The sequence below is a fragment of the Lepisma saccharinum genome, chromosome 14, assembly GCF_977018435.1.
Source record: "Lepisma saccharinum chromosome 14, izLepSacc3.1, whole genome shotgun sequence".
Lineage (NCBI taxonomy): Eukaryota > Metazoa > Arthropoda > Insecta > Zygentoma > Lepismatidae > Lepisma > Lepisma saccharinum.
Window position 1 is genome coordinate 62367327 of NC_139242.1, and position 16680 is coordinate 62384006.

A 16680-nucleotide genomic window follows, 5' to 3' on the forward strand; every position below is an offset into this window, starting at 1 on the left:
TTCATACCGCCAAGAAAAGAATTTCCACCTTTATGAATATCACAAATTGTTTTCAATTTTTCCTGTTCCACATTTGCACTTTCCTGTAACAGCTAACTTTTTCCTCATGCCACTTCAACCAGCTGCTGATCGGATTCCTCGAAGACTTTCATGGATGCTTTAAAAGTTTCATCTCTTTTTCCTAGCTTTGTAATTATCTCTGGCAACACCAAAACGTGCTAATAAATAATGTTTTTGAAAGATAAATAACTTATATACTTTACAAGAACTCAATATGCTGACCAAGGCAAAAATTTATTTTATTCTAAAACGTAACTTTTAGTTTATGTTTTAGAATAAAATAAATTTCTGCCTTGGTGGTCATATTGAGTTTTTGGTTATTATAGAAACAAGGGTTAATGGTGTTAAGTTATACAATTTTGTGAAAAACATTCTAAAATTTCATTGAAGCTGGCAAAAAGAGGGAATCAGAATTAAAAATAGGCAGTGGGATACAAAATAGGCAGATTGAAAAAGGTTTTAAAACATTAGCAACAATATAAAAAATGTGTATATATAAAAGCAGTTGGGGGGAAGGCGTTTTACCAAAGTTCTGGGCTCTAGTGATGTCTTATGATAAATACTTGCTTTATTATGGTATGGACCCTATTGGTTCAGTACATTGGCTACGCGAGAGGGGAGGGGTCAAATCGGTCTATCGACCAGTGCGGGGAGACCCAGGTTTTTTTTGCCAGTGTCAGGCAACAATATTCCATTAAATGTTTTCGAAATGCATCAACTGAAATCTAAAGGAGAAACATGTCAAACATCAGATAAGTTGTAAATTCCTATTGATAGAAAACATAATCAGTTAATCATTCAATCAGTATTTCTATTTTTTCTTATTTTCCGTCGCTTTTCTGGGATGTAAAGGGTAACCTGACAAGAGACTCAGATGTCAACCTTTTTCCACGTAGTACATCCGCGGACTAACGAGGCTGTGGCGCATGGACCGATAGGCAGTAGAGTCTGTTCTATCGTGTCCATCCATGTGTCTTCTCATGAATTTCATAATTATCATTCATAGTCATCTTGGGGTGTAAGGGGTGTGTCCAGGTAGACCAGGGTGTACTACATGGAAGGGGGGTTGACATTTGGGTGTCACCCCGGGTGAATGATGAAAATGACAGTATACGACAGAACCCAGAATTTTGTTACAGTAAAACCTCGTTAATTCGGACAGGAAAAAGGAGAAAGAAGCAGAATGCAAGGTTTTAAATGTGGCTAGAAGTCAACAAGAGAACTTCCCAAAGAAAAGGCAGTCAACCACTGATGAAATTCTGTTTCCCGCAGACTTTGTACTGTATAGTGTATTTAGGCATATACCCTTTAAATACACCATAATAAACGTGTTGCTATAAACGGAGTTTTAATGCACTTTCTACTGTTCTTTTAGGTTATTTAGTTAATCCGGACTTTCGTTAAACCGGTCAACTTATCCCCTCATTAGTCCGGATTAACGAGGTTTTACTGTATATAATCTCTAGCTACGACTCTGGTTATAAGTATAAGCATGATTTTATAAGTAAGACAAATATTCCAACGGACCATGGAAGACATTATCTTGTATCTGACATAACTTTAACAGTCATATTGATATAAGAACGTTATGATGCCTACATTCCAAAACTAATGTTATACGATCCTCTGTTACCGAACAGAATTTCTTTAATACATAGCACGTAGCGCGTTTCACTAACCATTCCGACAGGGATCTGTTACCACCCATTCTTATCGTCGTGATTAGTCTAACGAGTAAAACTTGGCGTAGAGTGATTAAAAATATAGCTGTATCGGTTTCACATTTTAATACTTATTCTTCTTCCCTTGCAGACCGTGGAGATGACGTGGGTGATCGCCAACCACACGGCGGCTTCGGGAAGCAATGAGCTGTCTGTGCAGAAGGGGCAGCAGGTGGAAGTGGTGGAGGTGTCCAGTTCGAATCCCGACTGGTGCCTGGTGCGAATGCCTTTGCCTGGTTCGGCGGAATCCCCACCGGAAGGACTGGTGCCGCTGTCGGTGCTGAAGCAGCCACCGGGTTTCAAGACGTCAGCATCCATGTCACCGTCCCGAAAACCTGGAGACCAGGAGTCCGGTACGTACAAACAGATCAATAAAACAGCATCCGCATCTCTCCCTCACCTACTTTCTGCCTCTACCCTTTCCATGTCATCCCCATTCCTACCTAATCCCTCCCTCCTTCACCCTTCTCTCTCTCTCTCTCTCTCTCTGCTGTGTTCTCATCCTCATGAAAAACTGAAACACACATATCAAGAACATTATCAACTCGTATAAATAACATATACGAGGGTAAGTCGGTAAGTAGGTCACAAGCGTTTATTAAAGAGATACTAAGTGACGTACTGACTTGAAATCGTTTCTATTTTTCAACATAATCTCCACCAACATTGATACAGTTATCCCATCGACAGCCACACCTTCAACATCTTCATCATCCGCGAAACTGTCTTGCGAGAATTTATTGGCTCACTTGTGCACTGCTTTACACGACAACCACTTCTCACCGTAAACAGGAAACAATCCTTTATGAATATCATTCGCAGGAAGTTCTTTTGCCAACAAAATACTTGCAGCAGGACACCATTCTTCTAACGTAGACTCCTCTTGCACGGTTTTTAAATTTTTAAACTTAGCAGACGCATGCATAGACAGCTATCTAGCGACTGCTAACTGAAAACCATCAAGCTGGATTGTGCTGCCACCTAACGACACCTTTAGAAACTACTCACTACTATTTTCAGCTACACCACATCCGTTTGGGACCTATTTACTGACTTCCCCTCGTATATACAAGGAGCCGTACAAGGAAATGCTTTTGCTATTTTGTTTCTAGGACCTTTGATGTTTCGAATTATTTCGCCTAATATAATTGGAATTATTTTGGGATGAAATGGTTTAGTATTTGTTTCTTGGTTTGTTGCTTGGTAATTTAATGTCAAAATGTGCGTTCATATGCGGCTGGCATGTTGACGGCACTATCAAATCGGATTGTGGATGTATTTGTTTTGTTATCGCTTGAATATTATATTACGGTAAGTGAAATTATATGTATTATTTGTGATTAGTTCCTGATTTTGATATAGTTTGGAGTTCTAAATATATTTTTATTGCGGCTGCAACTAGGAGTGCACCAATTTAATTTTCTGCTACTTGACATTCGATCTCCCCTCTGAAGTTCCCAGATTCGAGTCTCGACATGGATGGTATTTGTGACTGCCCCTTCACCAATTTCAGCTGAACATCACTCATCTTCATTGTCTCGCTTAGCCAGAAATTCAAGAAGAGAGACTCTAGATAACAAATACGAAGGTTTTCTTTATAAACGATATACGTAAATAATTTCATATCTCTATGTTGTGCACAGATTATTGCACTATCTCACATTTGCCAGTTCATAATGTCGTGTCTCATAATTATGATACATAACAATCTCGCCTCTCTCTCTCTCTGGGTGTGGGTGGGCGTGTGTTTCGGCCGGTATGGGTTTGTGTGCGAGAGATAAAGGGTAGTCAAATGTCATCTCACTCTCGTAGGGGATGAGTCAACATCACAAGCACTCTATCCACTGAAGAAGGAAAGGTTGGAAATAAAGAGAAAAACAGACAAAGATACAGTAAAAAGAAAATGGAGAGGGGATTTTCATAGAAAATAGGGCGAAGGTACACTCCTCCCCCCTCAAGTACATTCTGACGTTCATAGCTACTTAAGTGCATGTTTCCCCAGCAGAGATTCTAACCAATGGAGCTTGTACAACAAGCTACAACTCCATCTGGTTCCCCGATGGCGCAGTGGTAGCGTTGTCGCCTTCTAATCAAGGGCTTTCCGGCTGTTTGTCATCCCTGTTGGGTGATGACAACAGTATTTTATCAAATGTTTTTAGTGTTTTGCGAAGAGCTGGACTCCTCCACCGTCTGTAAGGAGTCTTTTAGTTTGTTTTTCTGACCTTTATGTTTGTCTTTTTACAACCTTTCACTTTTAATTTTTCCCCAGGGGGCTGGCTATCTACACCCCTTTTTAAGTTTTCAGTCAGAATTTTAGATAAGGGGACATTTCCCCGTATACATAGAAGGGTGCAAAATGGCCTTAAGTGCCGACGCACCCAAAAATTTTAAATCAATCAATTCTAATCAAAGGGTCCAGGTTTCGATAACCGGTGGAGGCACAAAGTGGTTCGGATCCCACTTTGAACTGTAGGTCAAGTCCCGATTAGCCTTAATGTGCATAAAGTGGACTAAAATCACCAACTAACTAACTCAATCAATCGAGTAGTAGGCAGCATGTTACAAAAATAAGTTATTTACGGATTATTATATTATCCTGATGTCTTTATACGCAGCTCATACAAAAATGTTTACAAATTCAAATTCAAAAGTGCAGACCTCCGTGGGGGAGTAGTTATCGCAGTGAACTCTGACGCCATCATATCATATTGCATCATATCATATTTCATCCTCATCTTCGTGATTAGGCAAGCAGAGTAAAATAAACCAAATCAAACAATAAAATATAAAATAGTGCATGAGGAATATATTAAAAAAATACCTAACATTAACATTCAATGCACTCGTTAGCCCGTTTACTCCCACTGTTTTCATTTGGGAACGCATGCAAAAGCATTAATCTTTTTCAAGAAAATTATTCAAATTAGGATTTTTTCGAGTTGATACTGCGCATGTCTCAGAAGTGCAAAACTTTGTGGATTGTGACAGAATAATGTAGGTAAAAATGTTGTTGTTTATAATTATATGAAAACAAATAACCTAAAAAAACTGAAATTTACGACTAACAAAACTAGGGGCCAAATTGATTAGGATAATATTTGAAGGGCTCTGGTCTAAAACATGGTGAGTGACATTTTGGTAATTTTTGAGTTACAATGTAAAATGAGCCATCCTTCAATTTTCGAGCGAAATTTCCGTGTCATACAATTTGCATTGGACTGAGTGAAGCCTTCTGAATTTGGTAAACACAACACGAAAATAATTTATCTACAGTATAGCTTCTAATAACCTTTTTGTTAATGAACTTAGAAATGACCAAACTGTTAGTTACCATATTTTACACCCGAACCCTTCATTTAACTATAAAGTTTAAAAAAATCATTACGAAACTCTGCGTAGTAAAAATATAGCTTTGGCAGATTTTTGATCACAATTCGTCCTCTTCTAAGTATTTCCATGCCAGCACCCAGGCACAATCCAAAAGTCCACTTCGTTCGTGATAAAGGCTTCAAGTGCTCAACCCCCGCCGTAAAATTTCACGCCAGAGCAATGAATCGGGGCCGCTCTTGAAGGCAGTCGCCCTCTTCACCGCGGACGTTTTCAAGTGCCGTGGACGCCATCCTCCTGACGCGAACCAAACTATTCGCGAAGCTGTTGAAAACTCTCATGGGATTCCTGTTCTTTCTCACTACCGCTTGTGGGTTGTTGTTGGGTTTTTTTTTAATCTGAAGCGAGAAGGAATGACTGCCACTTGATTCCTCTGTGGTCAGGCGTGTGTTTCTTTCGCTGCAGCTCGTCTCAAGTTTTCAATGTACCTTCTAGTCTGTCCCGAAGGGACAGTTATACGTGCATGGCATAAATGAATTTTGTTGTTTAGCGTCGGTTTTCTGCCACTTTTGGCTAATCGCGACCATAAGAATTAGACATGAAATGAATGAAGTTACCCTCACAGTGAACACCCATGCCCAGGGCAGGTTTAAAACCCGGAACCCCTGGTGTCGTTACACGCTGTGCTAACCACTCCGCCACGGAAGTCAGCAGGCATGGCTGGACCTCACCATGTTTCTTCATATCTTAAGCATTGAAACCTCTCAATACCTACACTACAAAACCCCATTTTATATTTAAATAACCTCCATTACATTTATACGAGGCGTATTTTTTAAGTAAGTACAGTTTTGATATGTACAAAAAACAAGTAAACTTTTTGTAACAATTTTATTGTTACATGAAAGACCACACTTTTATCTACTTTTCCACATAATTGCCACCAATATTAAGGCACTTATCATATCGAACAACAAGCTTTTGAATCCCATCGTCATAGAAGTTTGCCGCCTGAGTTGACAGCCACTGCAACACTGCCCTTTTGAGGCTATCGTCGTCATCGAGGCTATCGCTGACCTCCGAGATGCTTCTTCAGTTGCAGAAACACGTGTTACTGGGCGCTAGATCGGGGCTGTATGGAGGATGATCAAATTGTTCCTAGACAAAGGATGCGATGAGATCTTGACAAGAAAAGTCAAGGCGCTACCTAAACGTATTACCTTGTATTACGTTAGGAAACAAACTCATTCTACGCCAACTTCAAATAACACAAAAGAATGTCTCCCGCTTGTTCTGAACGTGTTTCACAACAGAATGGATAACTATACAGTACTATACATCTTGGTCATCATTTTCCGCTCCCTCCACTAGGTCACAGCGTCACACTGGAGAGTTACCCTGCTGTTCCATATTACAAACCTATTCCATATTTAGGTACTTTCCTCTATATGTTATGGGTAAAATGCCCACAGTTATATCAATTTTGCTGTTTAGGATACTATACATGCTACAAAGAGTCGCAGTGTCGCCTTGTAATCGAGGTGTCCCCGGGTTCGAAAACCGGTGGAGGCACATAGTGGTTCGGATCCCACTTTAAACTGTACGTCCAGTCCCGATTAGCCTTACTATGCATAAAGTGGACCTAAAAACACCAAATCAGTCAGTCAATCAAAACATGCTACAAATATGAAATAAATCCGGATTGAAGTGCCAATTTCTTATGATATATATATATATATATATATATATAATCCTCATTAGTAGTTCGTTAAACATCTATAACAGTCCGGGTACTGCGTCAATGTACTAATTAGTACCCATGAAGCATATCGCGATTACGTATGTGCAGCCCGAACTGAATTTTTCTGCTTATCGCCTAAGGAAACGATAGCTACAATTTGAAATTTAAGAATTCTTGGGTGATGCACTACCCTGTTTTAAACTCGCGTACTTTATGCCCGAGATTCATGCATTGCAGATTGGAATTCGTGCCACGCCTTTACAACAGTAGGTAAGATATCTCTGTGCTTGGAATAACAACGCACCTGGTGCGTGCCACAGACATACATGCGTAGGTTCTCTAATGGTATTCAGTTATGGGCCACTTGTCGGTACACGGGCATGTCTTGTCGGTAGTTTTCACGAAGGAAAAGGCAGCCTTGGAGAAAACCTTGTGTACTGAATTTGTTGTCTTGAAACACATAAGGTTTATTCTAAGTGTAATAAAGTTAAAAGTCGTTGATGGTTAACCTTCCACAAAATCCCTAAAAAGTCATATTGTAATATTTATGAAACTAATTCGTTACGTGCACGTAGCATGACGTATCTTAACCTCTCTATATACATTCTCACGCTTCAATACATTCATATTTGTGTGTGTCAGTTTTTCTGGTAAACTGGTTCTTTAGCAAGTACTGAAACCTTGAGTTTGGTTTAGTTTCAACTGTTTCTTTCACACGAAGAGTTACTTCTCACTTTTTATTCTCCTTATTCCCCTTTCTTCTAGGTTCCTCTGTTCTGCTCTTATCTGCATATTTTTCTCTTTTGCTTGTCTCTCCTGTATTCTCCTCTCCTCTTCTTTCTTCCCGCGTTTTGGCAATATACATTCTTAAATGTTTGATTCATGTATTCCATCCTGACCCTACGAACTTCGCTTAGTAATTACCATTGTCTTGTCATTGTCAATCATAAGTGGAGAAATCTTGTCAATCATAAGTGGAGAAATCCATTGGTTTTGACAGATATTTAGTCAAAATGTCATTCCACCCATTTCCTGAAACTTGACCCTTCAGCTGGCCATTCTAAATATCGAATAAGTTTTCATGCGAAATGTGAGACTTGTCCCACAGATATTTCACGCTGCTCATTCGAAAGGTAATCTCGTTTTAAAAAATGTGGAGAGTATAGCATAAATATTCGACTGTTGGAATGAACAACATAGAAAAGCAGATTGTAGAAATGCTGAGAAATGTACAGAAGATAGAGCACAGTCACGAAGGTAAGAATAGATCTTAGAAGAGAAAACCGAGAGATAAAAGAATAGTAGAGAACAAGATGATTTTATGAGAATGGTGGCAAACGTTGTTTTCACAGGGTTATTTTCATTATAGTGGGAAACCTTCAAAATAAATTTAATTGAGGTTTAACCTTAAATTGACAGCAGGAAACACTTCGCACAATTTACCTACTTGTCTAATCAGAGTATATAGACTAATTGTGCTAGCCGAGCCTATTCTGTCATGGAATCATGATCTCTCCACTTAAGGTTCCGGTTTCGAATCCTTGCTTGGTTTGTTGATTTATTTTATTTCTTCCACTTTTGGCTAATGACGATGATGAGGATGAGTGATGATATAATTAAATTGATGAAGAGACACTCGCTAAGAACAGGCTGGGATACAGACGCCGGAATCCGTGGTGTCGTAGCGCGCTGTGCTAACCACTCCGCCACAAAAGTTGGCTCAGACTTGGTGTGTGACTATCCCATCGCCAATTTCATCTAATCAACATTTATTCTTATCGTCATTGTTAGACAAAGATGACAGAACCATACGCATGGATTGAACACAGAGAGTAGACCTGGTGCCGCAAATCATGGAAGGAGCCTGATGTAAACTACTTCAAGGATAATGTGTGCTAGCTTTACTAGTAACGAAGGATAAGGTCAAGTAGAGACTTGTGTTGCTGCATCAATGTTGATGACATCATAGATAATCTCAACTTTCAGTGGCGCCATTAAACCGCAGTGAAATGGAACAACTAAATTAAGACATAAAAATTATGCACAAGGAAAAAAGATTGAGTAGGATGTAAGCAACTATAGTTTGCATTGGAGTGAGGTCATAGAGAAGAAGCCAGGAAACGAAGTTGAAGATGATCGTAAATTTGTCGGCAAGGTGCTAGAAGCGGGAAATGGCCTTTCGTTCTGCTTCTCTGGCTTGCAGAAATGCCGTTGTCAACTTCCAGCGAGCAGCTCCTAACAGACTGTGTCACCATCTTCTGGCATGGTCTCCAGGTGGCCTTGTTATCCCAAACATAGCAAGAGCGAGCTCCTGGAAAGGCCTTGGTGGTAGCAGGAGCACAGTAGTCGCCCACGAGTTAGGCAGAAATGTGATCCAGCAAGGAAACCGACCCGCATCCAACCTTTCTCGTGATCTGGTAGGTCATCGTCAGAAGTCTGGGATCTCTGCCTGAGCCTGCCGCTTTTAGATCGTTAGATTGTCAGTAATTTTCGCAATTGTTTCTTTCCTGTTCTCATCCCCGATCTGTTCTATGCTCTGCTCCTTCTCTTCTCGGCTCTCTTCTTATCTTTGTGACCCTGCTCGTATCTGTTGTAGAATTCTCGACTCTTCATTAGCTGCTCTTCTATTTCCAGCTCTGCTCTGATGTTATCTATTTTTCCCTTATCTTCTGAGCTCTTCCTCAATCTTCTCTCCTCCTCTCTTATTTCTGTCTTTTTTATCTTGAGAGTCCTTATCTAATGTTTTCTCTACTCTTCTCTTCCCTTATTTTCTCTTCTCTTCCCTTGTTTTCTCTTCTCTTCCCTTGTTTTCTCTTCTCTTCCCTTGTTTTTTCTTCTCTTCCCTTGTTTTCTCTACTCTTCCCTTGTTTTCTCTACTCTTCCCTTGTTTTCTCTACTCGTCCCTTGTTTTCTGAGCCCTTCTCTATTATTATTTCATCTTCTGTGAGCTCTTATCCCACTTTCTGAGCTTTTATCTTATCTTATCTTCTTTTCCATAAAATGCTATTGTATCTCCGTTACTTTCTCATCCTCTGTTCTCTTCGCTTATCTTCTGCTCACTCCCTTAACTTCTATGCCTCCTTCTGCTCTTCCCTTTTCTTCTCTACTCTTCTTGTCATCTATGCACTGATCATCTCTTTTTTCCCCTCTACTTCTTCCTCAGTTTTCCCCTGTCATTTACCAAACGTATTCCATTAAAATCGTCCATTTTGATTCTTCTTCTGTCCATTTTAACCTTAGATTGCCATGGAACTTTCCCCTAGGAATGAATTTCCCAACCATCCCCACCACTTCAGTTAATTCACACCATTTCTATTGAAAATTATTCTGTATCCACTGCTAATTATCTACATTCCATGCATACCTAGGTTTGCGATATCATCTCGCAGTGTTCTTTTTTACTTTTAGAAATCCTAATGAGGAAACTAATTTTCTTCTCGATTCAAATTATATCTCGTTATTTTGCTATTATCTTCCATCGTCAGTATGTGCAACTGTTCTGCAAATAAGCTGGCAATTCGAGTTTCATGTTGGATTTATGTTGTATAATGTTATTCGGTCCATGTCATGTTAAGCACGTGGTATCCAAATGGTCGATACCGCCGCCGGAGGGTAGTGGGAGTTACGTAAGGATTTACCATTTACCTAAAAGACAAGATATTTTGTTATTTTTTGGACGTCTGCCCAAGTTCCCAGCAAGTAAAAAAATTTTAAAATAGAAGAAACGTATGAATACATTGGTGTGTAATCCTAAATCAGCGTGTGGAAAGACCTTATTCCCAGACGAACCATTATCAGTTCATTCAGTACTGTTTGAGAAAAAGCAAGTTCTTGACACATTCAAACAAAGAAAAGAAACAAAGCATCCCTAATGCGTTCATCTCTCTCTTCATCCAATTGACTTCAGATTACTAAGCATTATTGTGTAATACGTAAGGAGATTGGTATCACTTCCTCAACTGTTCCGCTTTGGAAATCTGGGACGATCCAAGCTTTTTTTAAAAATTAGCAAACGGTATCTTAGTGTCACCAGAAAATAAAATAAAAATATTTTTTTAGTAATAATTAGTGCGGAGAGATTTCATTGGATTGAACCGAATAACATTTTAGTGCATTTTATATTGTTAGCAGAGTCACGGGCTCTTCTGGGTTGTAATGATCCCATTTAAAGTCGGTGGGCTTGTTACAACCCAGAAGTGTCCGTTAGTGTACAGTGTGTAGGGTAGTTATGGTGCTATCTCTGTTGTCGAGAGAGAAAGAAAGTGGTCGACTTTCGAAATTTGCTGGTTCTAGTTGTGACCTGGGCTTGGGTGTTTCTTGTGAGTGTCAAAAGTTAGCCAAAAGTTGGGACAAGTGTCGCTCAACAACAAAAATACAAATGCAAGGATAGGGCGATTAAATACGTGGCCATCACCAGAAATTTTCATAGAGGGTGTGTGGGTCAGGCCACTGATAAAACTTGAAATGATTTTCTGTTCTTCCTTGGTGCAATACACCAGTTAAGCGGCCATGCTTACTCTGTAACGAAAGAAAGAAAAATGGAGCGATTAAGATAAAACCTCGGCCATGTAACCACAAGAGTACCAGCTTCTAGCACGCGAGCGCCGAAAGCAGTGCAGCCAACCTAAAGAAAGTTATGGCGAATGCGCAGATAATGTTTGACTTCCCCTTAATTACAAGTCAGCAGCGTTACCACCACCATCGGAAGGGTCTACTAAAGAACTTGGAGGGCTACATTTTTCTATAGTACTTCGGCGCAAATACATACTCACGCGTGTGTTTTATCTAAGACTATGTTATGATCATATGGAGGGACGGTCCCCCTTATACAGTACATCCAGAATAAGTTGCTACTTCATGTAGGAGCTTATGGTAATCTAATATTAAGAGGTCAACTAGATTGTCTAAATTTGAAACTAAAAATAAACCCTCAATGAACATTAAAAGAACATCATCTCTCCAGGATAGTGTGTCGTTCATCCATCTCCAGTTTGCTTCTATAGTCAGCAATTCATGCTAATTATAGTTAGTGTCTTGCTCATTGTCCCCCTTAGCGATGATACTACAACGGTAATTCAAAATTGCTGCCTCTATCCCACTACTTAATTAAGACAAAGAACCCAAACTTCACTTGCAAGATGACCTATTTTATGTCCCTCAGAACTTGTAATTTTTCAGAATTTGAAATACCATGTCAGTTTTTCGAAAGAGGGTAATTTTAGAAAACAATTCCGGTTCGCCACAGTACCACAGTATTGTTTGCTGCATCAAACATTCTTTCCTGGTTAGTGTACTAATCTTTTCTTCCATTGACTTCACGTTGTATTTTGAGCACATTCCATTAATGTAATTGCCCATTAACTGTCGAATTTTATTCTGTGGCATGGTCATACACTGCAGATTATGCGAAGTTCTTTTCAAACGATATCTATTCAGGCTCCTTTTTTATAGTTTTCCTCCATTCTTTGCAAACAAAAAAGAATGAGGTAAACAATTTTGTGGCCTTTTGTTTAGCGCAAGGTTTCTTTCATCACATGCCATGATCGGTTGACACAATAAGCCGTCTGTGGTTAAGTGGGGCGAATACTATCACAAATGCGATGATAAAACGGAATATGAGTTTTTAGCGCCGACGTGCCTTGAAGTAGAACTTGATTTGCATATTGTATCTGTTCTTTTTGGATGCTGTAGTGCTGAAGGAATAACAACTATAGTCTTTTTCTTTTCCCCTTCTCTCTTTTTGTCCATGTCTTTCTCGTCTTTTCATTCTTTCTTTTTGTCCGCCTTTCTTACTTCTTTTGCTCTGTGTGTCTTGCTTTCTCGCCTTTGGATAATTTTTGTACATCTCTTTTTTCTTTTTATTGCTGTTTTCCACTGTACATGCTTTTTTCTCCCCTTTTGATTTTTTCTGTCAGTCTTTCTTTTCCTCTTCCTTACTCTTTTTCCTCGGCTCGTCTTTCTTTCACCTTTTGATTATTTTTGTCAGTCTCATTTCTCTTTCTTACTCTTTCTCCATTATATATGTTTTCTTTATCCCCTTTTGATTATTTTTGTCCATCTTTCTTTTTCTCGCACTTACTCTTTTTTCCTCTGTCCATTTCTTTCTTCGTCCTCTTTTATCATCCTTTTTCTTCGTCTTTCGTACTGTTTTTTTTCTTACTCTATTTCCCTCCGCCCAATGTATTTTCTCCCGTTTTGATTCTCTTTCTTTTTCTCTGCCTTTCTTACCCTCTTTTCTGTGTTCTTTCTTTCTCCCCTTTTGATTTCTTTCTTTTTGTATTCTTTCTACCTTTCACAATTACTTTATTCATCTTTCTCTTTCTTCCTCTCATATACGTATATACATATACAAATAGTTAATTATTTTTCTTTCTTCCTGTCCCTCCCTCCCCACGGCAAACGAATCTTAGTGCAGAACCTGACATTTTCTGTCCATAATATAATATATTCTACACAATTTTGGAAGTTATAGATCTCTATAGTACAATCAGGAACCAGAAGTTAGACGGCTGGCGACATTCGCACTGTTGTTACAAGGTGGGGGATGCAGCGATTCTTGGCCGTCTGGCGATTTGCCTTTCCCGCATATGGCAACATCGTATTTCTGTTCAGCCGCCTGATTTCGTTGACGCTGGTATAGTCTTTTCAAGACATTGGAGAAAGTTTGCGTTGGAATGCACAGTTTCCTGGGTTTATTATTAGTTTCGTGACATAACTTTCTATCAAGAAATCCATTCAAACCACATGAAGGATAATTAAGGGACTAATATTTTTTTCTGGGTTGTAAGGGTTGACACCAAGAGTCAACGATGTACACCCCGGTAAGTGAAACGTTGCAGTCCAACGAGCCTGGACCTACAGTCAGTGTAATCCTATGTAGGGCTTTGTGTTTTCCTTACTTATATGTCCTGTGCACCTCCTTACATACTCAGCTTTTAACCCAGATAAGGAGAATTTAATCCTCGGAGACGTGCTTTGATTTTTTTTAATACTTATGGTAAGGGTCTTGACGCTGTGCAACGTAGTGGAAGCAAATAGCCAAAGTGCTGACGCATCCAAAATTTTCTCTCCAATCTAATAAATATCTATCAATATTGCCATAAGATTATCAAGACGAAAGGTGTTTGATGTGTCTGATGGCGCGCCACTTCCACACTCATTGTCCTCGGTTCGACTTCTGTCCAGGTCACGGGCGTGTGATTTCAGCCTCTTGTATTTCATGAAATCTCTCACCTTCATCGTCCATATTAACTCGGAGATAGGAAAGTGACGAGATATAACCAAAAAGCTACTTTTTTAACAGTAATTTTCGACATAGGTCGAACATAAATGGTGGCAACGCTGATTGAAATTTGCAATGAATAGTTGTATCTCCCCTAAATGCATTATTGCCTCGTTTTGAATTGCAGGGTTAGGGTCGTACGTAACCTTTTCTTCCACTCATCCACATACGTGCATAATATTATACATGCAAAGTAATGCACAGATACATATGTATTACACTCGTGCCTACACGCACGCACACACGCTCTCGCAAGTTAAAATAGCATAGGCTATAGAAAATTCACAATGGCAGTATGAATTGTACCTTTCAATCAGCATAGTAGAGGAAGTCCAAGGATGACTCTTAAGGGAAAATTGCTCCAATTGTTGCACATAATTGTGGAAAATTTCCCTGGCACACTTTGAGTTTATATGTGTATCATAGTAGCCACTCTGCCTTTGCAATATTTGCAGATTCATTTTCGGTTAATTCGGTTAACCCTGTGTTGAGGGGAATTTCCCATCCGCTGGCAACACTGCGTGCGAGTGCTTGCAAGATTCTGCGTCTGGACCAGATTCCTTAGCCAGCTGATCGATAGAGACAAGGAAGGCGGTGCAGAGGCGCCGCGCAGCAGAGGGACGGGCGGAAGTCCCTCAGAACGCTCCTGGAAAATGAGGGGGGGGGGGGGAGAAGGGGTTTTGGTGGATTTGCCCCGTGTTGGCGAAAACGTTACCGTGTAAACAGAAAGCTCTTGATAAAGATAGCGAGCGCTTTGGTCAAAAGATTCCCGCTCTTCCCTGGATGCCGACACAAGAGTTTAACGTTCTTTTCCTGGCTTGCTTGGCGTTCGACCAGCGGACGGACAGCTTAACTCCGTTACCATGTCGTCAGATGAATTGCGTGGTCTTTCAAGTATGGAAGCCGTTCAGGCGAGCGTCTGCTAAAGTATGTAACCCGCCTTACTGTAATGCGGTCGGGAACCGAACTGAACCTTCGTGTCGACGAACGATGAAGTTTTCCACGGATATCGATGAGTTGAGTTCTAGAACGGTGTCCGCGCTATTGTGAACTAACGTCACTATACTGGTCACATTTCCAGCTGGCTGCTGGGAAATAGCGAATCGACGAAAAGTTGAATTTTCTTCGACCGACATCGGGCATTTTCGAGTCTCAAGGTATCGAACGCTGTTGGCGGGACGAAACAACCGAGCGTCGGATCCACCACATGTTGCCAAACGTACTCTAAACCGAGAGTTCTTCGACAACGATATGGTCAGCACCAGAAATTAACGACTGTTAATTGTACAACAGCACACGTGGTCATGTACAATGAAGTTTCCGGAACAACCATCTACAGGTCGGTATACAAAAACATAAGTACGCTTGGCAACGTTGCTTCGGGAAAGCGATGTTACCCCTACAGCTTTTACTTAGCAACTGAAGACGATTGGGGGTAGAAACAGCCATCTGGAAATGCGACCAGTATAGCAGTTTCACTCAAACCTTTCGACATCTCCGCAAGCCATCTCACCTAAGCAAGCCCAGACACCTGGCGAACGGGCATGAGGAAGAAACTAGGATTAACGAGTCCCGCATAGGTTGTAACGAGGCTGCATAATTTAATAAAGTGACCGATTCTCTTTTGTTTGTTTGAGTTGTGAACCGTATAAACAGATACGGTAACCAGGATTGGACCTACAGTTTAAATTGATATCCGAACCACCATGTGTTTCTACCGGGTATCGAACCCGGAATCCCTTGATTACAGGGCGACTACGTTACCACTAGGCTATCGAGTACACTGACATATTTTCTTGCTAATGGTGGTATTTGAAGGGAGGGTCAGGAATAATTCCCACCTCCCACCATGGTTACTGCATCCCTCCAACCCTCAATCTGATTGCTAGTTTTTGGCCTTTGGGAGGATTACTGGGTACAGTAATTTCCCCTATAATTCGTAGTTGAAGGGGATGAGACTACCTCGAATTAAAAAATAAACTGACTATACGGAATAACCTTGGAAAAATCGGAAGAGACAAAAAACTACACTATGTGGAAAATGTAATTGTTATGAATATTGTACTTACAGTTAAATAGTTAAACAATACTGAACTTACACTTAAAAGAAATGGTGAAGCGTCTTCTGCTTCAGAACTTGTCATCTCTTCCGAGAAACATGCCGCGACATCGTGAGGGGTTAAAGGTGTCCGGAGCGTGGTGCTGATCGCCTCTTTTAACTGCCGTGATCGTGAATGTGTGTAATGGCATGTTGCAATACGCTGGGGGACACTTTACCTGTGTATACTAAGAGCATTATATACAACGGTGTTCGGTTAATTATTTATTGTCAAACTTCCTCCTCAGCCGAGTGTTGTATGGTATTGGTCAGCTTTGTTATCACACATAAGCTTCCGTTCCTATATATCTTATCATTTGTGTTCCTACGGCAAGGAGGATTTGTGTTTTACGCTCTAACCCTTTAAGTTTTTTACCTTCAGTTGTTTGTTCATCCGGGTTCATTCTGGACGTTCAGCGTCTTCTCTTAATCTATACTCTGTCCGTGGAAT

General features: G+C 40.2%; 1 protein-coding gene across 6 annotated transcripts in view; it reads left to right on the plus strand.

The window, feature by feature from the left end:
- Nucleotides 1-16680, plus strand: part of trio (trio Rho guanine nucleotide exchange factor) — an 820581-nt gene that overhangs the window by 630614 nt on the left and 173287 nt on the right. For all 6 annotated transcript variants that reach the window (XM_083135769.1, XM_083135773.1, XM_083135771.1 and 3 more), the window contains one exon: nt 1873-2134. In XM_083135769.1, the coding sequence (XP_082991895.1) occupies nt 1873-2134 (262 nt within the window). The remainder of the gene's footprint in view (nt 1-1872; nt 2135-16680) is intronic.